Source organism: Coptis chinensis, chromosome 3 (assembly GCF_015680905.1).
Source record: "Coptis chinensis isolate HL-2020 chromosome 3, ASM1568090v1, whole genome shotgun sequence".
NCBI lineage: Eukaryota > Viridiplantae > Streptophyta > Magnoliopsida > Ranunculales > Ranunculaceae > Coptis > Coptis chinensis.
The window spans coordinates 108,616,154-108,629,389 of record NC_141458.1 but is presented as its reverse complement, the minus strand read 5'-3'; the positions used below and the strand labels follow the sequence as shown (position 1 = coordinate 108,629,389).

At 42.6% G+C, this 13,236-nt stretch overlaps 2 protein-coding genes across 2 annotated transcripts; both read left to right on the top strand.

The window, feature by feature from the left end:
- The first annotated feature begins 468 nt into the window (after positions 1 to 468).
- On the top strand, positions 469 to 876 carry LOC147512825 (uncharacterized). The gene has a single exon (XM_086598798.1). The coding sequence runs from the start codon at positions 469 to 471 to the stop codon at positions 874 to 876; it is 408 nt and encodes a 135-aa protein (XP_086454924.1).
- Positions 877 to 6,346: 5,470 nt separating this feature from the next.
- LOC147512824 (uncharacterized) lies at positions 6,347 to 7,085 on the top strand. The gene is made up of 3 exons (XM_086598797.1): positions 6,347 to 6,443; positions 6,640 to 6,712; positions 6,794 to 7,085. The coding sequence occupies exons 1-3, from the start codon at positions 6,347 to 6,349 to the stop codon at positions 7,083 to 7,085; spliced, it is 462 nt and encodes a 153-aa protein (XP_086454923.1).
- Positions 7,086 to 13,236: the final 6,151 nt, after the last annotated feature.

Here is a 13,236-nt window from a genome sequence, read left to right as displayed (position 1 = left end):
TGTACTCAGCCCTTGGCCGTTCGCAATGTGGGCAATGGATATAGTTGGGCCGCTTCCAATGGCAAGCGGTAAAAGAAGGTTCATGTTAGCGGCAACAGATTACTTTACCAAGTGGGTTGAGGGCGCGGCATTGCAACAGTCAAGGAAGAAAATGTGATCAAATTCCTATGGGAGAATATCATTTGCGGTTTGGATTGCCGCGATCTGATCATATAGCGATAATGGGACGCAATTTACGGGAAGAAAGTTCGAAATTCCTTCAAGCCGCTCAAAGTGAAGCGGGTTCTCAGCCCCACAATCCGGAAGGGAATGGGCGTGCCGAGGCCTCAAACAAAGTCATCATGGATAACCTTAAGAAAAACTGGAGGAGGAGGAAGCGGAAGGAGCATGGGGGTCAACACTTACCTCATGCGGCCGTAGGCATACCGAACTACACCCCGAACATCTACTAATGAATCACCGTTCGCAATGGCGTATGGAGTAGAGGCAGTCATACCAATAGAGATGATAGAATCCACAACAAGAACAAAGGCGGTGGAAAGTGGCCTGAATGAGAGAATATTGGCCGCGAATTTGAATGTTGTTGAAGAAAAAAGAGACATAGCCCGGATTCGGTTGGAGGAATACCATCGGACTCTGCAGAGACAATATGATAAACGAGTGAAGCCACGGAATTTCAATGTAGGTGACTATGTGCTGCGACGTGTTACTCCAGCCACCAAAATAGAGAAAGACGGAAAGTTGGGGCCAAACTGGGAAGGTCCATATGTCATCAGTAAAAAGGGTACATCGGGAACTTATGGATTGCAGACTGTAGCAGGAGAAAAGATAGAGAGACCGTGGAATATCAGAATGCTGAAAGAGTTCCATGTCTAGGACCTTTCTTTAATCTTTTCGCATGTGATAGTACTTTATTTGTATTGTTTACTTTTTGACTATGATATAAACAAGCATTCTTCTAAATGAGTTAGAAATAGATAGTAGAATGAAACAAAAGGTGAATATAACTGTCCAGACAAGCAGCACAGCTATACAATTGAAGAAAGCGGGGGGGAAGAGCCCTTCGCGGACTTCGTGTCCGAATCAGACTGGGGGCAACCCTAACTAGCTTCACATCTATATGAAAAGAAAGGGGGAAGAGCCCGCTCGATCAAACCGGGCGGTCCGAATCAAACTGGGGCAACCCTAACTAGCTTCACAGCTATAGGAAGAGAGCGGGGGAAGAGCCCTTCGTGGACTTCGTGGTCCTAATCAAATCAAGGCAACCCAAATTAGCTTCACAAACCTATTTGAAGAGAGCGGGGAAGAGCCGCCATGGACTTCGTGGTCCGAATCAAGCTTGGGGCAACCCTAACTAGCTTCGCAGCTATATGAAGAGAGCGGGGAAGAGCCCTTCGACTTCGTGGTCCGAATCAAGGCGGGGCAACCCTAACTAGCTTCACAGCTATATGAAGAGAGCGGGGGGGAAGAGCCCTTCGTGGACTTCGTGTCCTAATCAAACTGGGGGCAACCCTAACTAGCTTCACAGCTATATGAAGAAAGCGGGGGGGAAGAGCCCTTCGTGGACTTCATGTCCGAATCAAACTGGGGGCAACCCTAATTAGCTTCACAGCTATACAATTGAGGAGAGCGGGGGGAGAGCCCTTCGCGGACTTCGTGTCCGAATCAAACTGGGGGCAACCCTTGCGAATGTTACGCTATCGTATACAAATGCAAATAAAAAGGAATACAAGGAAAATCAATTGATAAATACTCCACAATAATGATATCTCGATCTAGCACAAAAGACATTGTTCATCACAAACACAAAGGACATTGTTTCTTACACGCATAAAGAAAGAGTTCAAAATAAACAAATCCAAAGGCATCAACAAAGAAAGAAATCCGACATAAATCATTGTTGAGGATTAGTCGCCGGCTCTTCAACAGAAGTATGTTCATTTTCACCAACAGCCATGCTGGGGTTTTCATTCATTTCCATTGGCGAGGGGTCGGCGCTAGTCATAGGTGTCGTCGCGCTTGCGTCGGTAGGCGCCTGGCCGCCGGGATGAGGGTTGGTAATACCAAGGAGGGATCGGCAACAGGAATGGGCGCTGGGAGAAGACGGCCTGCAGCGCTAAGTTGATCAAGTTGTTGTTTTAATTCCCGGGCAATTTTCTTGGTAGCGAGGTTTCTGAATCGATCTGCGGCCTCTTGGACAGCCTTGTCTACAGCGGATTGGATGGCGAGCTTCTCCTTCTCTTTGAGGCTGTCCATCTTAGAATTGACACCCGCTACGTAGTCGCGGTGCTTGTCCTCAGCCGCCTGAAGCTCCTTATGGATCTTGACTGCCTTGATCCGTAAGTCATCCCTTTCCTTCTCCAAATGGCATACTTCGCTTCCAGCCATCGACCATTAATCTCCAGCCTTAGCCGCCTCCAAATTCTCCATCAATGTCTTTGGTAAGGCCGCTGGGCTAACATAGCCGATATCTCAGGCTTAATCGCGAACACATACCGGGTTAAAGGGTAACACCAAAAATATAGCGAAATAAGTAAGAACACAAAAGAAAGTTGGTCGATAGAGTCAAAACGCTGCACCTTCTCCCATCCAAAAAATGGACGACCTATGGAAGCAACGGTACGGCATCTCCGTAAACTTGATCCCGAGGAAGATGAGAGCTGAAGAATAGGAGGCGGCGACAATTGGATTGTCCAAAGCCGAAGTCTCGCGTAGTAGTAACATCGCTGTCCCTAGCCTTGAACTTGGGATGCCACACTTCAACAGGGCGGGCGCGTTAAAGGACCAAATTAAGAAGACTCCCCGCCCAGGGCGGCGAAAGATATAGCAGGCCGTGGTGGTTCATTGCGCCCGGTGTAGGTGGAGGAGCGGTGGAAGAAACTTTAGCCCTTTTGGTGGGAGGGCTCTTGTGGGACACCTCGACCGAGCCGCCTTCATCGAGTCGCCCCCAAAGTTTATACTTGTTCACGCCCATTTGAGGGGCGAAGAGGGAGCGAAGTAGGAACAATTTCGTCCTCCCAAATCCACACGAGAGTACGAGCGGTTAGGCGCCCTCGGGCGATGGTCTTATTTTTACGGCAGCAAAGACGCCATAACGGCTCGTGAATGAGAGATTTTGGTTGTATAGTTGAATGACTTGTAGGCGGGACGCTTTCTTTTTGAGATGGGGATGGTTTGGGCTTTCTTTCTTTGGGGCGGCAAAGAGGCGATAGGGGCCTTGGTATTTGCCAATGTCTTTTAGAGAAGGGTCAAGTAAGAGTGGAGTGGCTTTTTCCGGATCGATACCAAGGACTTCACACCGCGGCACTCCCTAGTTCGCGGAGGATTGGAAAATTTCGAGTAAACACCGCCAGATACAGGATCGCTTACATCACCAAGAATAAGGACAAGTTAACGACAAGTGAAATCTACATACCGCGACTCAAAACCGCTTACTTACCGCTTGTTAGGAAATGGAGATGCCTCAAAGAAACTTCGGAGGGAGGTCCGCGGATAAAAACTACCGGACACATAATCTGCGGTAATCGGTGCCACACCTTGTCGAGGTGGTGATGTGAAGAAGGAAAGACTTTTTTTGCGGACGAAAAGAATGATTGATATCCCACACTCCCCGCTTTAGTGCTTTTTTATATAGAAGTGGGAAAGGATATCGCGGAGTTGGATTTTGGGGAGTGAGTCAAATTGTAGTGATTGGCGGCATACATAACACGCCAAAAGTTACCTATGCCTTGGCAGGAGGAATGTTGAAATGGTTACGCACTTCCGACATCAAGGAGAGTCAAGGGGAACGCGAAACCGCCGCAATCATGGCCCCACAAGAATAATTTGAGATAACCGGACCGCGGTGGTACCAAGTGAGGAAAATGTGTGACACCGCATTAATTTGTTCGAATTACGCCACTAGGTATGCCATAAGCGGCTTTAACGGCCGCCTAGATTGGGTCTGCGGTAGTAAGAAGGCGAGGTGGCGAGAGAAGGTTTCCTTCCGTAAGTAGATGGAACAAATGGTGGATCGGTAGAATCGGATCGGTCCGCGGACTCGATCGGTCCGCGGAGGGTCGACTTGATCTAGGGGTAGGGTCCCGATTCGGGATTTGGTGGCGGAGGATCGGGTGGAGCAGATAGCCTCACATTCACATGATGAAGACATAATGGAAACAATCTAAGGAGGAAGTTTACAAAAAGATAGAAGCTAATCTTAGAAAAGAAGAAACCGATGGAAGCAAATCGTCCAAAAATAGTGAATACCAAATAATGAGAGGAAAAGAAAAACAAAGGTGTAAAGAGGAAGACAAACCTCAGAACGAGAGAGGACCAAAGCTATGGAGGCATGAGAACACCCGAGTCGGAGAGCTATTGAAGAAAACAAGAAGGGAACGATGAGGGAAGAGTTTGAGAAAGGGAATTTGAAAGAGGTAATAAGGGTTTGCTGGTTATGGTGGTTTTTGAGGGTGTTGGGGTTTTAAGAGAAGAGAGATTTGAGCGGGATTTGAAGGCGGGCAGGGCACGATGGTATTAACCATTGGAAATGGGGACGCTGCGGTTGGTCTCGATTTTCGAAGAAACAAGAAACGAGGCGCGATGCCGATTTCCAAATTAAGATGAGGAAACACGGGAGCACGTATACCGGAAAGAGGATAAGGGGACAGAGTAGATGGGGCCGAAAAGAGAAGTATTCCAAGAAAGGGGTATGGCCGAGATCGGGTAGTTCTCGCCACATTGAAGTTCGTTCGGACCATCAATGCGACCGAGAGAGAGCATCCGATAGGGCGTATACATGACATAGGATGTTAGTGGGCACAATGGGACCGGATGCGTATAGTCTGGGGAGCCAGTCGCACTGCATCGATCCGCAGATCTCAACCGCTCAGAATCAGCCGCGAGACATGGAGTGATGGAGGGCGGAACCTTAATCAAGCAGGACCGCCACACGTGGAAAGAGGAGAGATCATGGAAGAGAAAAAGAGATAAAAGAGGGAGAGAGAGAAAGAGAGAGAGGAGGAAAAAAAGATCGAGAGAGAGACGAGTGAGATTGGTGGTTGTAATATTAGTTCATACAACGGTCCCGTTCGTAAAGGGTCCAAAAATCTAGTCTAATAAGAATGGTAAGCTGAAGGAACCAAATTCATAACCTTCTTGTTGTAAACATGGATCCCCAAAAACAACCAAACAAACAGAAAAATTATGTATTCAATCATACTAAAGCAGTATCTAATCATGTGGTACTCATTCAATTACGTATTAAAAATGAAAACCTTTTATAAGTCCTTCGATGTGTTGACTTTGTACAAATCTATTGACTCGTAAAATTTGTTATTTTTATTCAGTACCCAACAAATATATATGTCTCTCTGTGCCTTCTAACTTCAGAGTATCTATATAATGTTTTGAACTACAGCCTCCAAACATGCAAATAAAACTCAAATACCTTAATTTTTACAAACTTAAACAAACCAATAATGTTAAAGTATCCTGATAGATAGAATCGTATGGGGCTTTCCTCGTTAGGCTCGAAGATAATAGAAAGTCTTCTTTGTTGGAGATCTGGAATAAACCAACGACATGTGTTCTATTTTCTAACGTTTGTGCTAATCAAAATCTACGTGACAGAAAGAGCTTTGTTTGTTAAATCTTTGGGTCCAAAGCCCGGTCCACACTCCTAACAAAGATGCTGTTATTGCAAAATATCGAGTTGGAAATTTGGAATCCTCAAGAATCAGTCTTCTTTTCTGGAATATAGATAGCAAGGTTTTAAGTTTAACAGAAAGTTCCTATCATTCAACATCCACAACACCCTGTAGCTGCAAAACGCGATCTGGCAGTCCAATATCTTCCCAAATTAATGGTTGGGTATGTGTAAAGTCATCTGCCATTCTGATTACTCAATATTTGCTGTTTGAGAAATTCAGAAGATAGCGAACTAATGTTACAGTCACCAAAATTAACTAGGTAATAATCACGAGGTTCATAAAAACCAAATCTATACGATCCACGAATTTGATTAGATTTAGGCAGTGTAATATTGCCAGCCACTCCTTCCGTAGGATTACATATGAAAATGGACTGCTCCTTTGTCCTTTGAATCTGAAACGATGTAATGAAAGCCATTGCACTCCCTACAATGTGTCCCACGGTTCACTTCATTTATCTCTTAATAAGTGAAGTAAATTCAACATGATCATACGCGTTTCCTTATGGAATTGTGTTTCTATAAAAATATGCGTTTTGTTTTCTAAATAAGTAAGTAATATTGTTCAAGTAGGAAATACTAAAAGGGTTTTAAGTCGAACTAAAATAAATCTATTTTGCAGATTTCAAACATTGTTTTGAATCGACCAATCTTTCAATGGTGTCGTCGAACAAAAAAGAATCAGAAGGAATAGCATTATTATCAATGTACAACGAAGAAGAGATGGAAGATGTGTATTCAGACGAAGATTCAGGTAATAAAGTTCTTGAGACTCTGACACCTTCTGTTTGTCTTCATACTCAAAATTCAATTTCAAAGGAAGACTCAATAGTAGTAACACCTTTAGAAGATAGTACTTTATCACCAACCCCACTACATCAAGTTCCAGAAACAACTATAACCGAGGAAACTGCTATGATTAATTTGTGTAGAAATACAAAATGATGTAGATCTTATAGAGAACTTCCTCCCACCACCGCCGAATACTGTGTGCTCTGAGGAGCTTCAAGAAAAGATAAATACGTTTCTTGCACTTAAGTGTCATGGAAGAAGTTTCAATGCTGAAGTGAGAAACAGAAAGGATTAATTTTTTGGTACACGCAGTGAGGTATCAAGAGATAGATCATATAGGGAGCTGTTTTGTTTCAGTAAAGATGTCTTTGACCCTCATGGCTATGATAAAAGTGACTACTATGTCGAAATAGATGCTGACGTAAGGCGTGAAGTGGAGAGGAGGAAGGAGCGGGAAAGGAGAAGAAGTCAGAGGGTTGATTTTGTTGTTGGAGGGATACAACCTCCAGTAGTAGCTCCAGCTCTGGACGGTAACATGCAAAGGCCGGCTGGTTCAGTGGCAAGGGACAGTAAGAAGAGCAAGAAATCGAAGTGGGATAGATAAAGCGGATGGTGCATGATAAAACAAATCCTCCGTATATTTAAAGCCAAGTATGCCATCTCTGCAGCTACCCTCTCCGCTGCTGCTAGAGTCGGTTACTGCATCTGCACAACAAAAGCAAAGAGAGGCTGGAGAGAAAAGATTAGTGGAAAGAGAAGATCATGAATCCATATTGATTTTTCAAAGCAAAAAGAGATACAGATCCTTAATTTCATTTTATTTTGGTTAACTTCATTTCTTCCATTTATAGGCTGCACTTTTTGTACTTCTCACCAACAAGAGGATGAATGAATGAGTTTATGAGTAGCTTTTCCACAAATCCGAACACATCCGTAGCTATATGAATGTGTAGGGTGGTGATGAGGGGAATCGAAAGGCCTCTGCATTAGCCCTGCTTTGCCCTCTAACTAGGAGTCCAGGAGAACCTATCCAAGTATGGGGATTCCTGGGATGAATCCCCAGAGAGTATTTTGTACAAATATTGAATGCCAACACCAACTTCTTCAGATTAGTGAACAATGGAAAGCGTTTAAGAATCTGCTTTCCATGAATGGAGACAACTGATAGTAACAAGGAGTCCAGCTTTGGAAGATGAGATGCAGATTCCCTAGTGCATTCATCAAAGGGAATAATTATAGTGTGAATAATTATGTTAGTGAGCTGAGGAACGTTCAGAAAAGAGAGAATTACTGCCTTCCCCCAGTACTCTAATCTGGTGAGATTTCTGGCATCAATATATATCTTACTGAAAACATGACAGTTAACTATCTTCAAGCATTTAAGTTTCAGGGACGGGCCGCCAGATATTTTTAAGAACAGTAGCCTCCAGCATTGGTTTATATAAATAAGTTTTTTTTCAAGATTTCAGCAGTTGGACAACAACTTTTCAATGTTTCCTTGGTTTACAAGAACATTCTCCAAATGGAGTTCCAGGAGGGAGCTAAAACATTGGAAATCAGGACTCCTTAAGACGCAGTAGTTTATAGACAAACACTGCACTACAGGATCCATTTTCCTGGGTGAAAAGCCTAATATGTAATCGGAAAGGTACATTGTGTTTTATCGCGGCCGCTAATTCCATAGATATCAAAAGGAGACAAATCAATAAAGCCAAACAGGTTGTCTGAGTACTCACTGCCACACATATCTATAAAATCAAGAGTTGAACTAGATGAAAATGTTAACTCGTAGAGCTTTTTTATTCTATTTTTTCCTTCTTCCTCTGTACACAGAAGAACACTACTATATAGCTCAAGGAAGGAGCTATATTAGGATATCTAGATCCCACAATATGTGGAGTCTAATACAAAAAGGAAACTTTAGATTTTCTACAGCTATTACAATTTCTACAGCTCACGCCAACTCTCCCCCTCAAGTTGGTGCATAGATATCTCCAATGCCCAACTTGACAAGTGAGTTGTAGAATATTCTACTGGAAACAGCCTTTGTTAGTATATCTGCCAGTTGTTCTTCAGACTTAACAAATAGAAACTGAACTATCTTGGCCTCGAGTTTCTGTTTAATGAAATGTCTGTCAACCTCAACATGTTTTGTATGTTTTGTGCGGTGATGCTGAACTGGATTATGAGCAATATCTATTGCCGCCTTGTTATCACAGAATAAACTCATTGCATAAACAGGTGTGTACCCAATCTCTGTCAGTAACCTCTTTAACCAAAGAAGTTCACATAGCCCTTTGGTCATTCCTCTAAATTCAGCTTCGGCACTAGATAGGGCTACTACCTTCTGCTTCTTACTCCTCCAAGTGAGTAAGTTGCCTCCCACAAAGGTAAAGTAACCTGATGTGGATCTTCTGTCCATAACACTTCCTGCCCAATCTGCATCTATATAACCACCAATATCCAGATGATTATTCTTTGAGAACATAAGCCCCTTCCCAGGAGCAGATTTCAAGTAGCGAAGAATTCGAACTACTGCATTCATGTGATCTTCACTAGGACAGTGCATAAATTTACTAAGCTCACTACATAAGCAATATTTGGCCATGTATGTGACAAGTAAATTAACTTCCCAACTAACCTTTGATATCTTTCTTTATTAGTCGGTATCTGATCAGGATACTCTCCCAGACTATGATTTTGAACCATAGGAGTGTCAACAGGCTTACAATCGAGCATTCCAGTTTCTGAAAGCAAGTCTAACACACATTTTCTTTGGGATAAAAATATATCTTGCTTTGACTGAGCAACTTCAATACCCAAAAAATATTTCAATCCTCCAAGATCTTTCATTTCAAACTCAGTTGCCAAATACTTCTTAAGATTAGCAATCTCCTCTATGTCATCTCCTGTGATTATCATGTCATCTACATAAATTATTAAGGTTGTTACCTTTCCTTTCCGGTGTTTCAGGAATAGAGTGTGATCTGAGCTGCTCTGCTCGAAATTATATATACTTTCTCATAGCCAAACTAAACCGCCCAAACCATACATGGGGTGATTGTTTTAACCCGTATAACGCCTTCTGCAATTTACACACAACCCCAGTTTGTGATGATACATTGTATCCTGGTGGAATGTCCATATATACCTCCTCCTTGAGCTCGCCATGAAGAAAGGCGTTCTTTACATCCAATTGATGCAACGACCAATCTAAATTTGCTGCAAGGGATAGTAATACCCTGACAGTATTTAGTTTTTCGCCACTGGAGAAAAAGTCTCTTGATAATCTATACCGTATGTCTGTGAATATCCTTTGCCACAAGTCTTGCTTTGTACCTTTCAACGGATCCGTCTGTTTTGTGTTTGACAGTAAACACCCATTTGCATCCCATTGTTTTCTTTCCTTTTGGCAATGGCGCAAGAATCCAAGTCAAATTTTTCGGTAGTGCTTCCATTTCTTCTTTTATTGCCTGAGTCCACTTAGGATCTATTAAAGCTTCTTGTACTATGCTGGGAACATGAATAGATGATAACTGGTACACAAATGCCTTGAGTGGTTCTGATAAGTTCAGAGATGATACATGATTGGTAATCGGATATTTTGATTTCTTTGTCTTATACTCTGGAGAATACCTGTCTGGTGATTTTCCTCGATTATGCCTGTAAGGTAATTTAGAACCAGCAGAAGTATCCAACACATTTGGAGGAGGAGAAATAGTAGCAGGGCTTACCTCAGGAATATTCTCAGGAGATTGGTTGTCTGGTACAAAAGAGTGAGAGGGGGGGTCTTCATTTTCAGCTGTAGCTCTTTCTACCTATTCAATTTCCTCCACAATAGATGACTCAACAGGAGCAGCCGACTCAAGGAGAGGAGCATCTAGCTTTTCTCTTTCACTTACCAAGCCGGTTTGTTCACTTGGAGCTTCTAAGTTGTCAAAGCCTGTCCAATTCTGCTCTTCACTTTGTGTCTCCCCCTGAAGAGGATAAGTGGAGACCGAGGCACTAAAAAGCATCTCAGTCTCCAAGAAAGTAAAATCCATAATAACATAAGTGCGTCTGGTAACAATGGTATCCCTTTTGATGTGTAGCATACCCTAGAAAAATACAACAAACAACACACGGATCAAGCTTAGTACGTTGATTTTTATGGAGCTGAACGAAGGCATCACATCCAAAGATACGAGGAGTAAGCATCAGGATAGAAGGCAATGGTCCATGTTTGGAAAGAGCTTGAAGTGGAGTCCGGAAATCCAATACTTTAGAGGGCATACGGTTCATCAAGTATACAGCTGTGACAACTGTATTATCCCAGTAAGTTCAAGGCACATGAGCACCAATAAGGAGAGATCTTGCAGTTTCTAAAATATGCCTGTTCTTTCGTTATGCAATAACATTCTGTTGAGGAGTCTGAGGACAAGTGGTCTCATGAAGAATGCCATGAAGCTGAAAATAACTTTGAAATTCATGTTTGACATATTCTCCACCATTGTCAGAGCGAAGGATGTGAATTTTAGTGGAAAATTGAGTCTAAATCATGGTATGAAAAACCCGAAAAATACTAAGCACATCATGTTTATGTTTCATTAAGTAAAGCCAGGTCATGCGTGTACAATCATCCACAAAAATGACAAACCAATGAATTCCAGAAGAAGTCGAGATGGGAGAAGGTCCCCAAACATCAGAATGAACTAAAGCAAAAGGTGTATCACTCTTATTCAAACTCAAAGGATAAGACACACAATGACTTTTGGCTAACATGCAAGTGTCACATTTAAAAACTGAGTCATGTAAACCTAAAAATAAACCAGGTAATAACTGTTTCAAATAACGAAATGAAAGATGCCCCAATCGAAGGTGCCACAACCAAATCTGTCTCTGCTTGACGCCCGACAACTGTTGCATATTATTAGCTCTGCCAGTACTGAAATCATCAATATAATACAACCCCCCCTCTTTTAGTACCATGACCAATGATCTCCTTGGTGAGAATATCCTGAAGAAAGCAAAAACCTGGATAAATTAGTGCACAACAATTTAATTCCTCAATAGCCTGTCCCACAGACATCAACTTATTTGAGAGAGATGGAACAAGTAAAGTATTCGATAATGAAAGAAAAGGTGAGAGAGCAACAGTTCCAGCTCCTGTAACTGGATATGTAACCCCATTAACATTGGCAATACTGGTGCGTCTCGGTTGAGTAGTACTAATAAAGTCCTTGGAATCAAATGTCATGTGGTATGTTGCCCCTGAATCAATTATCCATCCATGGTAATCACACTGATTAGAACTAAATAAGGAATAACCACTGTTACCTGAATCACTAAGAGTTGTAGACCCATCCATGTGAGCTGAATTACTGGACGATTCACTTGGTGAGATAAAAGATAACTGAGGTCCTGTATTTACCAAAGCAGCCCGACCTGAGTGACCATTGGTACCAGCTACATGTTGTTTCTGTGTCTTGAGTTCGTTCCACCATTCTGGATACCCATGTAACTTAAAACAAGTTTCACGGGTATGTTTCAAGTTACCACAATGAGTATAGCCCCCTCCTTCGGATTGTGCCTTAGCCTTTGATGGATTAGACTTTCCACCACCTGTAGAGGAAGACTCGGTTTTGAGCATCTGGAGTGAAGAAGATAGTTGGTGTCCACTCTTGATACCTTTAGATGCCATAACAGGACCAGTTGTAGTTTCTGTGCCTGGCATCATCACTGCCTACCTAATATCCTCCCTTCGAACGTGACCGTAGGCCTGTTCTACCGTAGGGAACGGTCTTATCTGGAGCACATCACTCCGAACATTATCCAACCGATCATCCAATCCATCAAGAAAAGTATAGACTCTATCTTCTTGTAGGATTGAATTATACTTATGTATGTCAGTAGCACACTCCATCGGATTAGGACGACGAAAATCGATTTCCCTCCACAGGCCTTGAAGACCATTATAATAAGTTTCAATGGATCCTCCGGCTTGTCTCATTCTTGTCACACGTTTCTTTAGATCATATACTTGGGAGGTATCAGTCCCATCAAAATAAGTCGTAGCAATCGAATCCCATACCTATTTTGCAGTTGGAAATCGAATGAAGTTACTGATCAAGGATGGATCCATGGCGTTGATCAACCATCCCTTCACAATCGCGTTTTCTGTCCTCCATCTATTGAAGTTGGAGTATGTCTGTTGAGGTTGTGGGAAATCTCCATTGATATATCCCAATTTGTCTTCGCCAGAGATATACATCTCGACAACTTGGGACCATAGGGCATAGTTGGTGTCGTCCAACATAATGCCGATCTTTGCAGTAGAAGAATCGTGGTTTGATGATTGGGTTTGGGTCTGATTTTGGGTCAAGACTTGCGTTATTCTGATCGTGAGATCTTCTAGAATGGATTCGGTAGAGTTTCTGCCATGTTGTTGGTAATCCACCACATCGGTTGGTTCTACCATAGTTTTCGATCGGGTTTGGGTGTTCTTGGTCGACTGCTACGGAAAAAAAATGGTCGAGAGATCAAGAGTAGCAGTTTTATATGAGGCTGCGGAGGCTTATTTTTTTTTCGAGAGATCGCCGCTCCGATACCATGTTAACTCATAGAGCTTTTTTATTCTATTTTTTCCTTCTTCCTCTGTACATAAAAGAACACTACTATATAGCTCATGGAAAGAGCTATACTAGTATACTACAAAGCAGTGGGAGTGAGCGGAGCTGCTGAGTGAGAGAGAGCGCAAGTTAGGACTTTGGGTGGGT